This window comes from Petaurus breviceps, unplaced genomic scaffold, assembly GCF_028583685.1.
Source record: "Petaurus breviceps papuanus isolate PSGF00001 unplaced genomic scaffold, PetGlider_PUasm1.0 174, whole genome shotgun sequence".
NCBI lineage: Eukaryota > Metazoa > Chordata > Mammalia > Diprotodontia > Petauridae > Petaurus > Petaurus breviceps.
The window spans coordinates 58,794,487-58,817,331 of NW_027185761.1; the positions used below are offsets into that span (position 1 = coordinate 58,794,487).

The 22,845-nt window shown below is 40.0% G+C and overlaps 1 protein-coding gene across 1 annotated transcript in view; it reads left to right on the top strand.

The window, feature by feature from the left end:
- Positions 1–22,845, top strand: part of LOC138158191 (protein C-mannosyl-transferase DPY19L1) — a 114,004-nt gene that overhangs the window by 49,527 nt on the left and 41,632 nt on the right. The window contains exon 8 of the mRNA XM_069084280.1: positions 20,300–20,391. Within this exon, the coding sequence (XP_068940381.1) occupies positions 20,300–20,391 (92 nt within the window). The remainder of the gene's footprint in view (positions 1–20,299; positions 20,392–22,845) is intronic.

Below are 22,845 nucleotides of genomic sequence, written 5' to 3' on the forward strand. Positions count from 1 at the left end.
CTTCCTACAGCAGATACATCCTTTATTTCTGCCAGACACTGTCTTGTCTTTCCAAATTGTCATAGAGTTCAGGGTAATCTCTCATTATACTCATTAGTTAAGTGAGTGGAGCAGACTGCATCTGTTTGGCCCTTGTCGGCCTTTGGGCCTTGATTCCAGAGCAGTGATGATCTCCCCCCTTTCAGGACAACCTGATGTTCTGAGGCTGCCTCATATTCTGCTTACTTGTCTTCATAGCTTCTCTTTTCTCTCAGGATGGGTTTTTGTATCTGTGTCCCTGCCAGAGTACCTTGTAAATACTAATTCCTCAGTAGTTCTTGAATGAATAAATGAAATTCAGAGAAAATCTACAGTATTTCCTTAAAAGGGCAACATGAGGCAATGGAAGGATCACTGGGTTTGGAGTCAGAGGCTTTTGGTTCAAATCTCAGCTCTTCCACATACTCCCTGTGTGACCTTGGGCAAGTTATTTCTCTCTCTCTGTTCCTCCGATTCCTCCTCTAAAAAATGATTGCGTTGGACCAGACGACTTCGGAGGTTCCTTCTAACTTTAAGTCTCTGTTTAAGAAACAAAGTTTGTGAATTCAGATTTGTAATTCTTAAAATTATAGATTTTCTCTTACTTTCTGAAAATAATAGTTTCAATTTATTCAGGAAAAAATCTATAAAAATATGGATAAATTCTCTTCATTAAGCTAATATTAATTAGATATTTCATACAGGATTCTTTTAATGTTAGAGGCAACATTACATTTTTTTTTCTTATAGCCTGCAATATTTTTTCCTTAACCTGGCTTTTTTGAAACTTGACTATGACATTCCTATAAGTTTTCTTCCTGTGATCTCTTTCAGGTGATGAGTGATAGATTTTTTCCTATTTCTGCTTTCCCCTCTTGTTCTAGAATTTCAGGGCAGTTTTCCTTAGTTTTTTGTAATACTGTATCTACATTATTTTTTTGAGATGTACAGCTGAAATCCTGAAGTCTCAGCAGCCAAGTGGTAGTGAGAGAGTCATATGCCAACTAAGGCGGGTATTCCATCCTCTGTGTGTGCCAGGACATGTCAGCTTAGAGTCTGAGGGTTTTATTGTTGTTGTTATTTTTTATCTCGTGTGATGTGTATGTTTTCCCCAAGTCTGTTCATTGCATAGCAATATAATTAGATGTATTAAATTAAAATTGTATGCTCCTGACTATAAGATAATTTTGTCATTCTTTTGTTCTCTCCCACCAAAAGATGCAATAAAACACTGAGATACCATTTAGCTGAACTGAGAAAAACAAATTAATTGTGTCAAATACTTAATGACAACTTTCGTAATTGTTATAGATAGTTAAATAAAACTGACATTTTGTGCAATTATGTGGAATGTAATTTGGGAATAGAAGATGTAATATCAGATAAACTAGTGATAAAAAAATTAACTATTAACTCTGCCAAGAATTTACTTTTAATTTTGTTTTCAGAAAGTTTTTAAGATAACTTCTCCATTTCTTAGTTTTTGTTTATATGTGATTCTTAAAAAGCATTCCACTGTAACAGAATGATCAGTGAAGTTTCCTAAAGAAGTACTCTTCTGTTACTAGATGTGATCAATTACTAATTGCTTCTGAGCTTCCCTAGAAGAGTTGTGTTAACCTGAATGAATGAATGATTTATTTGGCTTAAAATTAGACTCAGTTGTGATCTGAGGCTTGCTTTTTTCTATATTTTTTATTCAGCTTGCTATTTATATTGAGTAAATCTGTAACTCTTAATAATATCTTATGAAGTTTTAAAATTATTTTTTAATTTTTTAAATTATAAATTTCATATCACTTAAGATTTTACATTAAAAAACATCCTGATGAAATAGAGCTAGAAATGTGTAATGTGAAATGACCAAATTAATTCTAGAATCTTTAGTAACATAATCACAGTGTTTAACTGTATGGGGTAGAAGCCAGTAGTATTTAAGTTGCAGATTTGATTTTAAAAGTAGCTTATGTGTTGCATATATGTTTTCATTTGACATTTTTCTTTTTATTATATTTCAACTTTACGTGAGGAAAAAAGTAACTTTGTAACAAATAGTTTCCTTAATAAATAACTTACTGTCCCTATGTTTTGATATACGAAAAAAGGGTTGAATGTTGTAAAATGTTACATGATGTTTATTAGAGGTCCTTTTTTTTTTAACTTTAGACTTGTGAAATTTATAGAGTAGGATGCAGGATTATTTTGCTTTTTTACATAAAATTCAAGAATATTTAAGGGCATACTTAGTTTAATATGTGCATATCTTTTTTTTTTTTTGCTTTTTGGAGGGCAATTGGGGTTAAGTAACTTGCCCAAGGTCACATGGCTAGGTTTGTGTGTGTGTGTGCGTGCGTGCAAGAGTGCGTTCGTGTTAAGTGTCTGAGGCCAGATTTGAACTAAGTTCCTCCTGACTCTGGGGCTGGCACTCTACTCACTGCACCACCTAGCCGCCCAGTAATATGTGCATATCTTAATGATAGAAGAAGATCCTCTTTATCTGAGATTGAACATGGAAAAGTTTATTCCCTAGAAGTTCTGAATATTTGAAATTGATATATTAAAACAGACATTTGCACACTATAAAATACTTAGTGATCTTGCGTTGTAAAATCATCACGGTGTGGTGGTTCATGTACAGGGCTTGGGGTGAGACAAAAAATGCATTCCTGGCCTACCTGGGACCCTTAGCTGAAAGGGGATAATCAGTAACTTAGCCTTGGTGTTGAATGCCACTCTCTAGAACTTATGTCTTAAGTTGTAAAACTGCTTTTGATTCCTGGTAATTGGAGGCATTTTGTAGTACTGTCATTCCTTAATGCTGAGGAAGTGAGGGTTAGAAGCCTTTGTTTATTTAATCTGTCCCTCTTTCTGGAGGGGACTCTTCCGAGAGACTTTGAACATTTTAAACATGATCTTCTTAGCCTGATATCATTATTGTGTGGCAGGTAGGTGGTAAATACTACTATCCCCACTTTGCAGATGAAGACAATTGAGGCATTGAAAGAGTTAAGTTGCTGGCTCCAGGCCCTGCCCAGGGAGGAGAATCCTGATCTCCTGATTCCCCACTAATCTCTTCAAATTTCTCAGCATGGAATTCTCAGGTAGGGAAATAGGATTTCACAGACTACATCATCATTTTCTGCTTAAGGAGGGTACAAAATCCCTTTCTGCCAACTTACGGAGTATGTACCTCCTTTTCATTGTCATTGTGCTCTTTGAGACTCCTAGTATGGATTCTTGCTACTAAGAGTTGGCATAACTGGCCAAGCTTCTGAGGCAAGGAACGGTGCATCATCAGAACTTTGATGCTGCTTTTATATTATAGATATCATTTAGGTCATAATTTCATGATTGTGATTTCCCTGAGTTTTCTGCTTTCATCTGTACATAAAAGCTGGTTAGTTAATATTGGTAGTTCTCATTAGAACCATTCCCCTTGTAACTGGGACATAGCAGGGTCCAGCAGTAGGTCCAGTACAAGTTCTTTAACATGACCACTTATGGGAATGCTACAGAAACCTTGGGTTTCACAATAGAGTGAAGGGACACTCTGTTGCTTTCCTACTGCAGGAGTCTGTGTCAGCCCTCACAAATGAGCCAGGACATTTATCCCTAGAATAGGAAGAATCTGAGCAACTTCCTGGGAATGCATTAGGTCTATAACGCATTTGAGATTTCTTTTCATGGAATCCAGATAGAATGTGTGCAGATTTTTATCCTTTAAGAAGGTGGCCATTGTGTATAAGAAATTCTACAAAATTCTACAAATTGCTTGTCTGTCCTTCCTTACAAACTGCCTTCTGTTTTCTGCATTAAAAAAAAAAAAGAAAGATGTTTTTGGCATCATCTCTCTTTATCTGCCCACTCCCACAATTAACAGAGTATTTAAAAAAAAAAATCTTCATTACGAATGCCATGTAGTCAAGCAAAATGAATCTACCTCAACACTTTTTAAAGCAATGTGAAAAGGAGTTTTACAATTCCATATAGAATCTTTTTTTTGTACTTGATTGTGTGTTCAAGTTCAGATTAAAAAAAAAGATGGCCTTTATGTTTAAATTTACAGCAGACAATCCTTGCTTTACCTAAATTTGCACTATGCAGTTTCTACTTTATGTAAAGAAATTTACATTCCCCCAAAACACCTCTGTTAAGTATACTGTACAGTATTGTGCTCTCTCAGCCCCTGCCCCTTGGCTCTTGCTCCAGGGCCTCCCATTCCTCTAACAACAACAACAAAAACTAAAAAAAAACCCCTCCAAGCAAAGACTGCCTCACCACTGGCACTGCCAGATCAGGGGCATGGCTTGAGACCTGCAGAGTAGGGAGAGGAGAGTCTTGCTCTGCTATGCTCACCTGGTTGCGTGTCCAGCCGGCCACCCAGGCTTGGGTACCACGTGTTGTCCCTGGCTTCCACTTGTCACCCATCCTGTCTGGCCCCCATGTGTCTGCCCCCTGCATATTCTTCCTCTCAGTTCTGGCCAGGTACCCACAGGCTAGCCCCAGCCCCCACATATTCCTCCTTTTACTCTTGCTTCTCTGTCCCTGGCCCCCATATGTCCTTGCACTGTGTGCCAGGCCCCTTCCCTCTGCAGACATGCTGCTTCCTCCCAGTCCACTTATATAAAGTGAGAACTGTCTGTATAGACAAGACTCCATTGTGATTTAAAAGTGAAATCTAGTGCTGATTTCACTTAGTCCTGGGAGTTTATCAGATGATGCAGTGACAGATGAGAATCTGTCACCAATGCAGAAGGCATAAAGCAGCAGGTCCGTCCCATGTGGCTCAGAGGGCACCACCCCATGCATATTCCATACTCTGTCTTTGGCAGCCAGTTGTGGGCCTTTCCCAGTAAGAAAGGGCTGGAGCAGAGCAAATTTTAGGTGTGCCCACTGCGCATCACATTTTGCACATCTGCTGTCCTGAAAATAAGCTCCAGGGATTTTTCAGAGGCTTTTCTCTGAAGATTGGCACCCATGTCCTGGCACGAGTTGAGGGTTAAAAAATCCTCAGACCAGAACCAGTTGTGACCAGGCAGAGGCAATAGCTTGTTGTGGACCAGTCCATTAGCAGATTGTTGTAGGTCCTGACAACAGCCATTTTAAGTGACAATCATCGCGCAGACGTCAGTAAAAGCAGTGAGGAATGAGCTGCAATGTGTGATTCACCCCTTTGTCTCATTTCTGTCACAAGCAGAAATGCCTTTAATTATTGAGGTGAATTGAAGGAGTAGCATAAGTGAAGAATTCAGAGACGCGAAGACTCACATGTGACAGTGAAGGACCGTCTCTACAGTGCCGTAGAGCACTTCTCTTTGCATGTCCATAGGTTTTTGTGGATGATTATGTTACAGTAACACAAGTGGAGATGAAGCTAACGGAGGACAGAACTCAGGCCCAGTAGAACTGGCAGTGAGATTGTTAAAGCTGAAGCGCGTAGCCTTTCTTTTTAAACTCCAACTCCTGAAAGTGACTTGGGCAGTCCTTCTGACAGGTACTTTGGTAACGATAGAGTCACAGTCACTTTGTTCCATGATTTTCTTTAAATCGTGGAGCAGGTGGATTTGGGAGATGCTTTTTAAGAAGTGTCTACTGTCAGGAGAAATAGCTAAAATTTTTAAAAACGAAAGTGAAAAGACTATCGAGAAGATATTCTGTTCATTAAAAATGACTTTATAATATCAGTGTTAAGATTTTCACAAATGGAAATTAAAAGTAAAGCTATATAAATTTTTAGGTTGTTTTAGGTATAAGTCTTGGGAGAGAAATATGAAATAAATTTCACCTTTTTCTACACAGTTTATTAAGTAATAGAATAAAAGCTGATAGGAAGTTAGCATGTAGACAGGTGGCTTTCTGAAAAACTGATTTGGATTATAGGTAATTCTTCCCTAGGAAAAAAGGAAGCTAAAAAAAAAAAAAAAGCTGGGGACCTTCAGATGTTCTCACCAATAATTCCTTGGCCATACTGTATGGCTACAAGCACTAGGTGAAGAATCGAGGTTACCAGTGACTGAAAGAGAAATTGGAGACTAATGGTGAAGGCAAGTAGGTGTGAGTATTTCTGATTATGAGGAAAATTATCATCAAAAAAGGAGGGGAGTTAGCTGTATAGTGAGAAGGATAAAAATTGGATCATTTGAGTTTTGCACTATTAATGCAAAATATATAAAAAATATATAAAAAATATAATAAGACCTAGAGAATATAAATATAAATATAAAAAGACCTAGAGAAAAACCCTTTTGTTGAATGAATAGTCCCTGAGACCTCTTTAAGGACATAGACAAGAATCAAACAGAACGTGAAGGCAAATATGGTTTTTGATCTGGGCTGTAGAAAGATTCATCCCTTGGATCAGTGACTCAGAGTATCAAAGTATGTCTGACAACCAATAAGTAGATAAATGCCAATTTCCTGGTCTGATTTAGGGCAGTATAGAACAACAGCTTAATAGTTTGTCTGGAGCAGAAAGGTCAGATAAGCACATTGTGGCAACAGCAATGCTCCAGAGCACCCCAACTAAATTAAAATGTAATTGGGAAATATTAAACAAAGTGAATAAAATACAGTAGAATGTAGGTATGTTTTACTAAGTCAGAATTCAGCCCACAGGGATTCTTAAGTACATTTTATAGGTCTCATTTTTATTTGCGTTTGACACCACTGGTTTGGGGCAAAGATTCTTTTAGAGAGCTTTGAACATTAAACTAAAGAATTTGGATTTTATTCCATAGTAACCTGGGTCTGTGAAATTGATTTTTAAAAAATATTTTTTATAGTTGATTTCGCTATAACTGATTTTCCTTGGAATCCTATATATTTTACTTGATACATTTAAAGATATTCTGAGGAAGGGTCCATAGGCTTCACCAGATTTTCATAACATAAAAAAAGGTAAAGAACCCTCGGTTTAGAACAGAGGTATTAAACCTGCTGCCTACACTTGGGTTTTTTTCAGATTGTAAAGTTTCTTGATAGGCATTCATAAAGTGTCATTTGATGTTTAAAATATAGTTTCCCATGTTTGGAATCAGAAGTACTATACCATTTCCTTCATAGAGTAAAATTCCTGAGTTCAACCCAATCAGAATGTTGAACAAAATAACTAAAAATATATAATAAGACATAGATAATGTTAATTTGTGGCTTTCTAAGTCAGTATGGAATACATTTCTGTTTAAATTTGGTCTAGAGGATTACTTTGTAGATACCTGCTACATTAGGTGAATGCAGTGAAAAAAAGGGAAGATTGGATGAATGTGACCATTACACTTTGCTTTGAAGATATAAAAAGAACAGGAAAACTTTAGATATTTAAAAAGCATGGCAAAATAGTATCTCACGTCACCTTTTCCAAAGATGTATAGCCCTGCTCTAAAACCTCTATGCTTCATAACATGACATGGCTTCAGCCCAACCCTTCTTCCTCTTGTGGACCTAACCTCTGATCAGACAGTGCTTCAGTCTATGATTTTCCGCTTGCAGATTGTAGCCTGTCTGTGTTTTCTCATCTAGCACTCTATGCCTCTCTCGCTAGATCTGTGACACCATGTGAATGAATGCCACTGACATGGACATTGTTGTTCCCCTCCCCTTGTTCTTTACCTGAATGACTTCCCTCTCCCCTGCCCTGCTTCTGATCCCACATCTCCTGAATGAAATGTTTTGCACTTTTTGCACACAACCTGTTGTTGTTTGTATTAAGCTGTAGCCTGTGTAGGCCCACCTTGTGCCCCTCTGTTACCCTCAGGGTCATCTACAACTCCGATGATTTTTCAGGTTGTGGGGTTTCTGGATAGGCATCCGTGGCATTAAAAATCTGCTTTCATGTTCGAGATCAGCTTGATGTCATCCAGAGTGCTGCACCATGTCCCTCGCGCAGCCGAGCCCATCCTCATCTTCCTGTTCAGCTTCTAGACTCAGCTCCTTGTTCGTCTGAGCTGCACTGGCAGCTCCACAAAATGATCAACAAAGGGGAAGCTATTTACAAATTGCTATAGCAGATATTTTCCCCTTTTAATGATAATGGAATCATCAACACATATGGACTCTACCATTGCAATCCCTACTGCAGCCTAAAGGGACTAAAATGGCCCTGGAGAAGGCAAAGATGGGAAGAGTGGCCACAGAAGAAAAGATGTCCCTGTGAGGTCTATACTGCAGACAACCCAGTTAAAAGGGCATGGTCGGAATATTGCTCAACATGTCTGAAAGGGAAGAAATACTAATGTCTTGGACAGTATCCCAAACTTAATTCTTACTGAATAAGTAATCCAGAGAATACCAATAATTACATGTCCATAGGGCTACTTTTCTCTGTAATTTTTTATTTTTTTTTCATGTTACCTACATTTCCCAATATATCTCTTCCTCCCATTGTTCCAGAAAGAATTTTAAAAAGGAAGAAAATATTTCAGCAAAACCCACTAACATTGAAAAAGCCTGACTTACAATGCAGTGGTTGACATGTGTGGTCCCACCACCCCTATCCCCACCCCAGAAAGAAACAATGAGAGATCCCTTCTTATGTTTCTTTTGGGGGGTTAACTTCGGTTATTGTAATTTTGCAACACTCTGCGTTGTCCTTTCAGCTTAAATTGTCATAGTTGTTGTATATGTTGTTTCCATAGTTCTCTTTACTTCACTTTGCATAATATAGAACTCTTCCTATGTTCTTATATATTCATCATGGCCATCATTTCTCATAGTGCAGTGACGTTCTATTTTATTCATATATTACAAGTTGTTTATCCATTGCCCAGTTGGTGAAAATTTACTCCTCCCCCCATTTTTTGCTATAATCAGAAGTGCTTCTCCTCCTTTATGTTTTGGTGTCAGTGACCTCCTTGGGGCTTGTGCCTAGCGGTGGAATCTCTGGGTCATAGGGTATGGTCATTTTGGATATTTTCTTTTCATGATTCCAAGTGGCTTTCTAGAATGGTTATACTAATTCAAAAAATAGTTCCTTAGTGTTCTAGTCTTCCTACAAAGCCTCAAATTCAAAATCATTCACATCTTTTCCAATCTGTTGGGAGCAAGATAAAACCTGAGTTATTTTGTTTTGCATTTCTCTTATAATTAGTTATTTGAGTCATTCTTTCATATGGTTGTTAATAGTTTGCATTTCTTCTACTGAGAACTTTTCATATCCTTTGCCACTTATCTTTTGGGAAGTGCCTTTTGGTTTCAAATATTTCTGTTGCCAAAATGTCTTGGTTATCAGATCTTTATTAGAGATATTTAGCACAAAGACTTTTTTTCCCCAGTTAATTACTCCCTTCTTTTTCTAGTTGTGTTAATTTTGTGCCTGCAAAGACTTTTCAATTCCATATATCTATAAAATCTTTACGAGAACAATATATGTACATATCAAAGAAATGAGAGAAGATTTTAAAAGTTGTAGACGTGCAGAGCACGTCTCTACAGCCATGCTATTTATTCAGTGGTGCAGAGATCAGAAGATCTGTGATGTTTATAATTGGCTGGTGAAGAGCAGTGGATTGGGTAGACGAAAATACTTTCCTTCAGCAAGTAGTGCATCCATTGCAGGTGCTTCCATTGCCATCATCCACATTACTCCTAATGTCTTCTGGCCTCTGCTGCTAGTCCTGCTTGATCTCTCAAAACCACATCAAATGGATGCTTCCATCTCAATACTCATTTACCTGAGCTCAAGATAAAAAGACATAAAGAGACAGAGTTGGCCAGGTGCCACAACTCCCATGGCTGGGTGGAAGGTAGGGCAGCTATGCTTCCCCTACCTGGCTCTCAGGGAGGCAGTTCAAGGCAGCCCCACGTCCTTGTAGCCTAAAAAGGAAGAGAGCATATGGGGCAGGATGTCTCTTTGACACACATTCTCTTTAGGGTCATTTGGTCTCCTTGTCACAGTTGGTTTACATCAGTTAAATTTCTATATATAAGTACTGAAATAGCAGTTGATGTCTTATTCTATCCATATTCCATTTTCAGGTTCAGTAAATTATTTAAATAGGTTAATTTGGAACTGTTTTAATTGCATTTGTGTAAAAAGCCTGCTATGTGCCAGGCACTATTAGGCCCTGGAGATATACATGAGACAGTCTTTGCCCTCAAGGAGCTTACAGTCTACTAGGAGGCTACAGCATATTCACAGAAAAGTACATATGGTATATATACATAGTAAATACACAGTTTTTGACGGAGGATGACTAACAGTTGGGGGAATCAGAAAAGATCTTTAGAGAGGCAATATGGAGAAAACAGATGGTGTGGGGAAGCGCAAACAGGCTGGGCTGGCTAGGATGTAGGGCTTGTGAAGGAGCGTCATCGGTAATCAGCCTGGAAAGATAGACCAGGGCTAGTTCTGAAGGGCTTTAAGTGCCAGGCAGGATCGCCCTTCTTCTTGTCCTTTGTGTTCTAGTTCTGCTTTCATCTTGATCTTTGTTCTAATAAAGATCACTCAGCTGATTATGTGGAGCTCACTTAGGAATGATTATTCCCACATCAGTGACAAGAGGCTTCCTGTCTATTGCTTCAGTGATCTCCATCCACGTCCAGTGCCTTCTGATTCTTTTCTTAAATGAAGTAGTCATGTTAGGCATGAGACGTGGGGCTTCTGTGACTGCATTCTCCATGCCTTTGACCTCTCATCGCTTACTCTCTCAAGCTGTATTTTTCTTCATTTCCCTCATTCCCTCCTTTGCAATGAAGTTACTGAGTATTGGAGTAATTTGGAGGGTCTTTACTTCTCTCTTTCTCTTCAGCAGATGGTGCATAAACTAAAATTATTTTCATGGTGGTCTTTTTGTAAATATTTATCACGAGCACCACAATGCAAGCTGACCAGATATACCATTAACTTTTATTTCTTGGTGCATTCAAATGAATGATCAACCAATTTCTTGGATTTCCTTATTTATTTCTCTAAGGGTGACCTGGAAACCAGGCTTCCATTTAGCTGCAACGTCTTTCTGCCTCATAGTTAGGTAGTCAAGAGTGGTATAAATGTTCTTAACTTTTTTTTTTTTTGCCTCATGGTCGTGGGTGGTCTGCTGAGGCCTTTGGATCCCTTTCAAAATGTTTTTAAAAGCATAAAATAAAATACATAGAATTACAAAGGAAGCCAACTAGATTGAAATATAGCTACTAACTATTAAAAAAGTAACTCCATGAACTCCAGGTTAAGAACTTTTGCAGCCTCATTATATGTCATTGTACAGAGACCTCACATTTGAAGAACCAGTGGCTCCATTAATGTTTTTAGATGACTTAAAAGTGTGATTCTAGGTATTCTCTGCCACTCTGCCATTTCAGAAGGGGAAGGGGGCCACCAAGGAGTGAGGGCTGTTTAATATTATTCATTGTTTCATGAGTTGCCATGACCAAAGAATCCTCACTGAGTGGTCAGTCTCCTGGTGGTGAGCCTCTCTGGATTTAGGCTGGTCATCAGAAAAGCAGGCTTGGTCTGTTACATAGAGGGTACTTGGAGCCTTGCCAGCAGAGTAGAGCCTGCCAGGGCTTCTGCTTGCTGGCCTTTGAAAATCCATAGTCATTCTCAGTCTACAGTGAGGAGTCAGGGGAGGGCTTGGGGAGGGCCAAATTTTTTTTTAATTTAATTTTTTATTCTGAATTTAAACACCAAAAGAAGCATTTCCATATAATGTGTGTGTGTGTTTCTCACATATATATTAAGACATAAAAAGAGGATTGTACATGATTTTGATCCCTATTATGTACAGATTTTTAAAAGTATGTAATAGAGAGGCAGGCCTGGCACAGCCCGCAGAGGCAGGCCCAGAAGAGGCCTGATCAACTCAGGGGGGGACAAGTTGTCCCACCAACCACAAGGGCCACTACCAGGCCTATCACCAAAGGGCTGGGACTGGAAAGAGCAAGGTAAGAACCAAATGCAGGGGCCCCTGTCCAGGACAGCAAATTTTCCTGGGGCTACTACTTCATAGCCCAGAAATTAAAAAAAAAAAAAAGCCCCTATCAGGACCTCCAAAGACCAGGATGACAGAGTGAACCTCACCTGCTTCAACCCCCAGCCCTGACCCTGAAAATATAGTAACTATTGCCCCAGGGCAAAACCCTGTACAGTAAAGGCTTGGGATCCCAAGAGGAAGGGCGTGGTTAGGGCCCTGCCTCACAATGGGTAGAAAGCAGACTACAAAGACTCTGGAGTCCTACTGTCCTCAGAGGGAGGAACCAAACTCTGAGGGAGACAATGTGGACTCCACACCTACAGCTAAAACATCAACAGGGAATGGATCCCAAGCACAGAAACCTCTCCTAGATGAGCTCAAAAGGAACTTTGAAAATCAAATGAGAGAGATAGAAGACAAAATGAATAATTCTCTCAAAACCAAAATAGCAGAATTAGAAAAACATTATAATGAAGAAAACATCTCTCTAAAAAGAAAAGTGTATGATATGGAAAAGGAGCTCCAAAAAGTAATCAAGGAAAATGATTTGCTAAAAACTAGAATCAACCAAATTGAAACAAATAACTCTATGAGGAACCAAGAATTAGTCAAACAAAACAACAAGAATGAAAAATTAGAAAAAGAGGTAAAATACCTCAATGGAAAAATAACTGACCTGGAAAACAGATCCAGGAGAGATAATCTGAGAATCCTAGGCCTACCAGAAAATCATGATGAAAAAATGAGCCTGGACAACATTCTTCAAGAGCTCATTAAAGAAAACTGCCCTGAGATACTAGAACCTGAGGGTAAAATAGAAATCAAGAGAATCCACCGGACACCTGCTGAAAGAGATCCCAAACTGAAAAGTCCTCGAAATGTTGTGGCCAAACTCTAGAACTACCAGGTAAAAGAGAAAATACTACAAGCAGCCAGAAAGAAACAATTCAAATATCAAGGGTCCACAGTGAGGATCACACAGGATTTAGCAGCCTCTACACTGAAAGATTGGAGGCAGTGGAATACAATTTTCCGCAAGGCAAAAGAGCTCGGGTTACAACCAAGGATCACGTACCCATGAAGACTGAGCATATTCATCCAGGCAAAGAGATGGTCATTCAACAATATAACAGAGTTCCAGACCTTCCTGATGAAAAAGCCAGAGCTCAATGGAAAATTCAACCTCCAATTACGAGATGCAAGAGTGACATAGAAAGGTAAACTAGCTAAACACACACACACACACACACACACACACACACACACACACACACACACACCCTGCTATTTAATAAGAGCAAACTGTTTATAGACAAGTAGAGGGTATGAGTATAAAATATACAAAATGATGATTTAAAAAATCTTATTAAGGGCTACAAAGGGACTGCAATGGAAGAATAGGAATGAATGAAGTGGAAAAGAGTAAATTATGCCACACAAAGAGGCATAAAAACTGCTTGGCAGAGGAAAAGAAGGGAGGGAGATGAGAATCATATGAGCTTTTCCCTCATTGGTTCTGGTGTAAGGAGGGAATAACAACCAGTTAAGCATAGGACTCTATGGAGAAGAAACAAAAAAAGTATCATTTTAGAGGGAAAGAGGGAGGGAGAGGAGCTTTGCATGAGATTTGTTCCTGTCACTCTTGGTGCGAAGAAGAAATAACATACTTCATTAAGTATAAAAATATCCTACAGGCAGTAGGAGGGGGAAAGGGCTATGAAATGGCAATCCCCAAGACCCTAGTTTTTGGGATAAGAACTCACTATTTGACAAAAACTGCTGGGAAAACTGGAATATAGTATGGCAGAAACTGGGCATAGACCATTATCTAACACCATATACCAAAATCAAGTCTAAATGGGTGCATGATCTAGGTATAAAGGTTGATACTGTAAGCAGTCTTGGAAAACAAGGAATAGTTTACCTGTCAGATTTGTGGAGAGGGAAAGACTTTATGACTAAACAAGAATTAGAGAACATTATAAAATGTAAAATGGATAATTTTGATTATATGAAATTGAAAAGCTTCTGTACAAACAAAGCCAACGTAACCAAGATCAAGAGGGAGGTGGGAAATTGGGAAAGAATTTTTACAATCTATGTGTCTGACAAAGGGCTCATTTCTAAAATGTACAGAGAAGTGAGTCAAATTTATAAGAATACAAGTCATTCCCCAATTGATAAATGGTCAAAGGATATGAACAGGCAATTTTTAGAGAAAGAAATTAAAGATATCTATAAGCACATGAAGAAATGCTCTAAATCACTATTGATTAGAGAAATGCAAATCAAAACAACTCTGAGATACCACATCTCACTAGTCAGATTGGCTAAGATGACAAAACAGGAAAATGACAAATGCTGGAGAGGATGTGGGCAAATTGGAACACTAATGCATTGCTGTTGGAGTTGTGAACTGATCCAGCCTTTCTGGAGAGCAATCTGGAATTATGCCCAAAGGGCTATAAATAATTTCATATCCTTTGACCCAGCAATACTACTCCTAGGGTTATATCCCAAAGAGATCATAGAAGTTAGAGGAAGACCCATACGTACAGAAATGTTTATAGCAGCTCTTTTTATGGTGGCAAAGAATTGGAAATTAAGGGGGTGCCCATCAAATGGGGAATGGCTGAACAAGTTGTGATATATGCATGTTATAGAATGCTATTGTGCTATAAGAAATGAGGAGCAGATGAACTTCATATTTACTTGGAGAGGCTTATACAAACTGATGATGAGTGAGAAGAGTAGAACCAGGAGAAATTTGTACACAATTACAGACACAATGTATGTGTGATGACCAACTTTGATAGACTGGACTCTTCTCAGCAATGCAGTGATATAAGTCAATTCCAAAAGACTCATGATGGAGAGAAATGTGTGCATCCAGAGAAAGAACTAGAAAGAACTGAGTTTATATCCAGGTGGAAGCAAAATACATGATCTTTTTCCTTTTCTTGTTTGGTTTTATTTCCTGTTTACCATTTTTCATTCCATCTGATATAATCCGTTTTCATAACCTGACTAATGTATAATATGAAAGTACTTACTGATCCTATACTTGACTATATGCCACCATGGGGGTGGGAGGGGAGAGAGGGGGACAAAATGTGAAACTCAAGGAATAGTGGAATTGAATCTTGTAAACTAAAATTAAAGAAACAAACAAACAAATAAATAAATTAAAAAAAATTTTTAAAAAGTATGTAATAAATTCAACATGTAACTTTCTTTTTTTATTTTTTATTTTTAAGCAATCGGGGTTAAGTAACTTGCTCAAGGTTACACGGCCAGTTATTTCTGGGTGTGGTGCTGAGCGCCTGAGCCCAGGATTCAATCTCCAGGTCGTCCCAACACTGGAGCCAGTGCTCTTACTTGCTGTGCTACCTGGCCGCCTTTTTTTTTTTTTTTAAAGCAATCAGGGTTAAGTAACTTGCTCAAGGTTACATGGCCAGTTATTTCTGGGTGTGGTGCTGAGTATCTGAGCCTGGATTTGATCCAGGTCATCCCGACACTTGCTGAGCCACCTGGCCGCCCCTAAGCAATTGGGGTTAAGTAACTTGCTTAAGGTTACACGGCCAGGTGTTTCTGGGTGGGTGCTAAGTGTCTGAGCCCGGGATTCGATCTCCAAGTCTTCTCAACACTGGAGCCAGTGCTCTTACTCGCTGTGCTACCTGGCCGCCCCATCAACATGTAACTTTCAAAGCTTGTCTAACAGCTCCTTCTAGCCTTGATTCTTTAAAGATCTTTTCTTTCTTCTGTTGACCTCCTTACAATGTCATCCTTAAAATGCCCTTGGACACCTTTGTCCAGTTGGGTCTCTTTCCTTTAATTTATTTTTCTTTCCACTAACTTTCACTGTTTTGTGAAGTGACACTACTCATAATCAGTTACCATCTTTCTCTGTATGATTTTGCAAATGAACATATATTCTAATCCAGTGTTGCCCCCTTTTTTTTTGTAAATTTATTTATTTAAAATTTTGAGTTCCAAATTTGGAATTTTAATGGAAATTATAAATTAATTTTCTGATTTAAGGCAGGTCAGCATTTGATTATTTAGTATTAATCTGTTTCAAATTGTTTGTTGTTGTTGTTATTGTTCTTTCAATTTTAGCATCACTTTCTTTGGGATGGATGAGTAAAGAAGGAGTAAAGCCTGAGTAAGTCAGTTGGCTGCTTGTTAGCTTCCTTCTCATAGACTCATAGAATCTCACAGTTGAAAGTAATCTTATCAAAAGCCATCTAGTTCAGTTTTACCAAAACTAGACTGCAATCTAAAGTCCTTAATTAAACGTACTTAATAAGTGGTGGGCTGTTCTTTGTTTCAAGACCTTTGGTGAGCAGAGCCTTCTACCCACAGGGCAGCCCAGACCAGACAAGGTTGATTCTCATCCTCAGAAATTGCCTCCTTGTCTTTTTCCAAAGTCAACTTCTCTTCAGCTTCCCGCTAGCCTTCCTAGCTCATCACTTCTATGAAACAGCAGAATAAGTCTAATCAGTCTGCTGCGTGACAGCCATTCAAAGTCCTGAAAGTGTTTCTTTCTCTCCCCGATCTTTTATTTCCTAAGCTAAGCATCTCCAGTTCTCTTGAGCAATGCTCACAAACTACCTGAAGACCCTCCACCATCATGAGTGCTCTCTCCTGGACACTTTCTACATTATCAGTGTCTCTCCTCACATGGCATTCCAAACTGCGTGCAGGAGTTCAAATGTAATCTGACCAGAGCACAATCCCGTCCCCTTCCTCCTGTTTACCATGACTCTCCAGACGAAGCCTCAGATTGCATTAGCTTTTATAGCTAGCATAACCTAAGGTTGATTTATTTTGATATTGTAGCCCAAATCTTTTTCAGATGCACTATTGTCTAGTCTTACATCCTCTCTCTTATACTTGTGAAGTTGATTGTCTCATACCCAAGTAGAAGGTTGTGCTGTTATCACTGTGAGATCCATCTTTGATTTCTTAAGTGTTCTATCCTGTCAAAATCCTTTTGTATCTTGTCATATATGTATGTATATTGTCATACGTATGTAAATACACACATATGTACACATATACATATCTATCTATCTATCTACCTGTCTAACTATTCTGTCTTATCTATGTAAAGGTAAAGGGACACCAGAGATGACATTCCATTCTCCAGGCTATTAAGAAAAATGAACCTTTTTGTTAAAATATAAAAAGGCTTCAGTAAAAAAAAAAGTAAAGAAGAAATTGGACCTGCAAAGGCCAAAAAACAAGACCCCAGAGAAAAAGAAGAATCATAGAAAACCTGGAGCTAAGTAACAAAGAGGAGGTTTATCCCAAAGAGAAGGGAGAGGGGCAGTGTGAGAGGGAAGTGACCTCTTGAACTCTGGGGCATGGCGATGCGGAGTCATCGGCACATGCTAGCAGGTGAGAGCCCAGGCAGCAGGGTCAGAGGAAGAGGTTGAGGCTGGACATCCCATGAGGCAGTTACTTCCTGAAGTGACATTAACCAGAGGGTCTGCTGTCTTTCAGGGACATGTATGTGGATGTGTGTGATAACTTCTCGTGACTCAGGACTGGGAACTACTTGCTACCTTTGGTGACCCACAAAGGCCACTTATATGTAGATAGATATTGCTGTGTATAGATATGAAAATACAGATCTATAAACATCTCTCATATATAGTGTATGTACATATCTATGTGTACATATATGTATGTGTGTGTATATATATATATATATGTATATATATATATCCTTCTAATCTAGTAACTATCTAAAAGGAAATTGCATTTGGCTTGGCATGGCCTCTTTTACTAAAGCCGGATGGGTGTTTTGTGATCCTAAGTTTATGTCTAGGTGTTTAATAAACATTCCTTAATAATAAATCTGAGAATATTTGGTAGAAAGTCAAATGAAAGCCATCAGCAAGGTTTTTAGTTATGAATCTATTCTATCTAAAAAAAAAATTGGACAGAATTCCCCCTTGGTCTTAGAATCACCCATTGGGTACATTCTGTCTCTGGCCGAGAGCCTGCTGTTCCTATTGTGTGGGACAAGACGACCCTTGCCCAAAATAAAACAAACAGAGATATCTCCAAGTAGAGACAGGAAGGATTTATCTAATTATTTCTTCTTGCGAGAAGGGCAGTCTCACTACTAGAGGCAGTCTAGTAGGAGAGGCAAAACACAAAATGCAAAGCTTGGTTATATACCCAAAAGACCACCTCTTCTTCCCCCACTTTGTCCTGTTCCTGTTAATCAGGAACTGAGGCGCACAGTCTAACCACAGAAGAATCTGCTGGCGTTTGCAGATGAAAATGTCAATAATATCAAAAAGTGGAAGGTACATATCTAGCGTACACGAAAACAAACAAATGTATCATCAGTATCAACTGAGATATGAAAGCAGACAATATTTTATGAATCATAGAAATTTTAGGACATGGTGACCTGCCTGGAGTTCCGCAACAGGAGTTCCAATTTTATAGTTGTACAGGTCAGATGGTGGTCAGTCGAAACAAGTCTGGAACATTTGGGCCTGTGGTTAGATTTGCAGGGTCTGTGCTTTCCCCTCCTACACTTAGCTAAGCTTATGACCAGGGAAGTAAGGCAACGGTCCCAGCCCAGGTTACTAAGTCTTTGGTACTTTATTACAATTCTGTTCAAATTTCTGGAACTTCACCTGAGAAGTTTTCACTATTATTCCATTCGCTATCTTCTGAGCTGTTCTCTAGAGTCCAGACTGAATTCTCAGAAACCATCCTTCTAACCAGCTGCTGTTCACTTCCTACATCTTCTGGAGGCCTTGCCTTTGCTTAATGGGAGGATAAGAAGGCTGTCTGGGGCCCCATTTCCATAGCTTCTTGACCATGACTTCATAATTCTGAGCAGGGCTTTTCAGGTCCCTTCTGGCAGCAGGGCCTTTGTGGGGCCCCAGAGGCAGCAGGTTGTCCCCAGTCCTGACAAGTGGTGGGGGTCTCTTCGTCATCATCATCATCATCATCATCGTCATCAATGCATGTCCCTGAAAGACAGTGGGCCCTCTGGTTAATGTCACTTCAGGAAGTAACTGCCTCACGGGACGTCCAGCCTCTACCTCTTCCTCTGACCTTGCTACCTGGGCTCTCACCTGCCAGCATGTGTCAATGGCACCACATCGCCATGCTTGGAGTTCAAGAGGTCACTTCCCTCTCACACTGCCCCTCTCCCTTCACTTCGGGATAAACCTCCTCTTCATTACTTAGCTCCAGGTTTTCTGTGATTCTTCTTTTTCTTTGTGGTCTTGTTTTTCTGCTTTTCCAGGTCCAATTTCTTCTTTATTTTTTTTTTAATGAAATCTTTGTATAAAAAAAGGTTCATTTTTCTTAATACCCTGTAGAATGGAATGCCACCCCTTTATCCTCTCTTCTGGAAGAGAGGACAGCCTAGAGCAGGGTAGGGGACCTGAGATCTCAAGGCCACATAGGCCTTCTAGGTCCTTGGGTGCAGTCTTTTAATAGAGTAAAAGTTTGACAGAACAAATCCTTTTATAAGGGGGATTTGTTCTTGAAGTTTGGATTCAGTCAAAGGGCTGTGCTTGAGGACCTAGAGAGCCATATGTGGCCTTGAGGCTGCAAGGTCCCCACCTCTGGCCTAGACTTTGAGCATGGATAACTTATTTTGCTGTGGAAAGCCCAGAAATCTCAGACTCTTTGTGGCTCACTACAAATGTTTCTCTGCTGTCCTTACATGCTAGTGTCTCTCAGGGCCAGCTCCCTTTTAGAGTCAGCATGACAAGCTACCTGTTGACAGTGTGGGGGTGGGGAGGACGTCCTTCAACTCAGGAATTCTCATTCCCTTCCTTAGCAGCCTGACAGAGATAGACTCTGTTTCCTTGTCATTTACAGTTGAATGGGTAAGAAAAGATGAAATTAATGCCTAAAATGAAGTCTAGAAAATTACCTGTAGGTTTCTTTTGTCCCTCTTCTCTGCTCCCACCGATAATAATTTCTGATCCCTAAGTCTAAAATTCAGGTGAGAGAAGATGTAACTAAAGAACTCATGTAAAAGGCTGAATCTCATGAAACACTTTAAATCTCACCCTAAAGCTTTCCTAGTAGGGGACGTTGGGCTTTATTTTTAGCATGTATGCTAAGAGCTTTCTGTCTATTCTTAATGTCAGGATTCCATAGAAGGCTCTGAGAGCTGTACAGTGGCATCATTTATAGTTTCAGTAATGCTGTTTGGGAGGAAATGTACAAAGCTTCTTTTGTGACTTATAGAAATAATTCATAAAAAACAGCCCTCTTTGATTTGTATCCATAATTAGTCATTTTCTCCAAGCACCTGTTACCATCTAGAAAGTTTACTACCTAGAAAGTTTACCACATGGCCCTATGTGCATTTTTCTTTTCAGTGCACACGTGTGATGTGGACACCGCCTCTCCGTGAAAGTTTCTCATACCCATTCCTTGCACTTCAAATGTTGCTTGTGACTCATATCCTCAGGTAATGTTGGTTTATCCTTGATTATTTGCATTGAATAATTTAAAATTTTACTTATCAGGCATATGTAAGAAATAAATAAGATTCTTTTACCTGTATTCTATTTATTAAATGTTTATTAGATACCCCTTAGAGACTGTTAGATCCTGGACATAGAAATAAAAAGCCAAAATAGTATGTGCCTTCAAGAAGCTTACTTTCTCCTGTGCTTGCATTGCACACACAGAGGAGTCAGCGTGAGCCACATACAAGGGAATTCTGGTGGCTGAGGGCAGTGGGACCAATGACTAGGGTTCAGGAAAGACCTTATGGAGAATGTGGCCTGTAAAAGGAGCCTTCAAAAGTTGGAGGTAAACGGGGGAAAGCATTACAAGCAAGGGGGGCACCTTGGCATAGAACTGGGGGGTAGGATTTATATGTGGGGAACAACAGGTTGGCCATTCTGAAACATAAAGGTGGTACAGTGTAAGATAAATCTGTAAAGGTGAGCTGGAGCCAGTTCAGGAGTCAGAGAGAGGAATGTGTGGTTTTATCCTAAAAGCAATAGGGAACCACTGAAGCTTCTTGAGGGACAGAGGGAGACAGTCAGGCTTGTGGATTAAGAGTGTCCCTTTGGCAGCTGTATAGAGTATGTGTTCACAAAGGGAAGCCTGGCTACAGGAATATCAATTTTTAGACAATTTTTATCAATATTTATTTTTTAATTGAATTATATAGTTCAGATGGGAGGTAATGAGGGCCTAGACAAGGGTACTGACTATGGGAAGAAGGTCGATGTAAATATGTCTTAAGTAGAATTGGCAAGGCCTGGCAGCTGAATGGATGTGGGCAGTGAAGGAGAGGGGAGGATCTCTGGACTTCTGGGTGATTGGAAGGATTATTCTAGACCTTGATGTGCCTCTAGTCATCTAGGGAGAGATTTCAAAGAGCTAAGTGGTGATAGGCAACTTGAGCTCAGGAGAAAGATGAGGCCTGGGCACACGGGCAGATTTGGGAATCATGTGCTTAAAGGTGGTCATAAAAGCCCCGCTAGCTCCCTGCCACCCGTAAGGAGCGGGCCCGGGACCTCCAATGGGGGAGGGGTCCGGACTGGCCGGCCTTCGTCCCACTCTGGTCTATGCTTCCAATCTTCCAGACTTTGCCACCGTGCCTCAGCTGTTGTTTCCTTCTAGAAATTTTCCTTCATGGAAGTTGTTGCCTGTGGCCTTCTCCCCCCAGAATGTCCCTCTGCGGTTCTGGCTCCCGTATTCCAGTGGTGAGCTCCTTCCAGGGTGTTTAGTAGGATCAGTCAAGTATAGTAGGATTGCCTTAATGCAGTGAGAACCCAGCTGAGATGTATGTTGAAGGCCTCAAGAAGGGGGCTAGGGGTTGGGTTGGAGATTATGACTGACTCAGGCACTGGACACATTGAGAATAGAGAGAGAATCGCTACCAAAATCAAGAATGGCTGATAAACTCAGATTGCATGAGCCTCCAGGAAAGGGGGGCTGATGGCAGTAGTAAGATTATGGAAGAGCAATTAATGGAGAGCAAGAATGTTCTGGCTCATCTACTGCGGGCATTGAGTTGGGAGGTTTGAGAGAAAATGCCCCCAGGACTAGCAATGGTGGTCAGGTCTGCAGAGCTGTCAAGGAGGAGCCTGTGTCCATGAGTTTCAGAAGATGGAAGGGCCAAGAGAAGAAACGGGGGAAGGTGAAGAAGTTTTTTAAGGATGGTGTAGATGTAGCCGAGAGCGTGGGCAGTGGCTGGCCCTTCTGGAGTGGTAGGGCGTATGCTAAGTCCTGCTGGTTTTTCATCTTACCAGACTGATTAAAGTCGGTGCCTCCTGGCTCTTCTGAGAGGCATGAGCTGCCCTGGAGCGGTGTGCTAGCTATCAGCATCACTGGACTTAGAGAACAATGAGATTCCTGGTTTCCACTGTCACTGGACTCCAGAGTCCAATTTAGAGCCAAGTTAAGACTGTCTCTAGATGGTGAGGTCCTCCAGGGCCTCCTGAGTGTGGATGGCATTTTACGGATCACATCGAAGCCCAGAACATCCACCTGGAAGACATCCCTAACTGCTCAAAAAGGTGTGGTCCGTACGCTCACCCAGGAAAAGCCAAGTAGATGAAGATTAGGACGTAGAGTTGGATGAACAGCCTATTGAGTTTGTCTGTCACTATGTTTATCTAGGATAGAGATGCACATGGGTGAATTGAGGCTACAATTAAGTAGGAAGAGAAAGATGGGCCAGGTTGCTTTTAAGAGCTTGCAAAGTCTCTTTGATGACTCAAACTTCTCCCAGAAATACAGGACTAGCTTTTAAATACTATTATTCTGCTCATGTTGTTATGTGGCTACAAGACATGTAACAAAGCGATCTCTGGAGAAGTGAAAATGGATATCCCACAAGGCTCAGTGGAAAGGTGTGTGGGTTAAGTGGGAGCAGGTTGCAATATGTGGTTAATGAGGAATA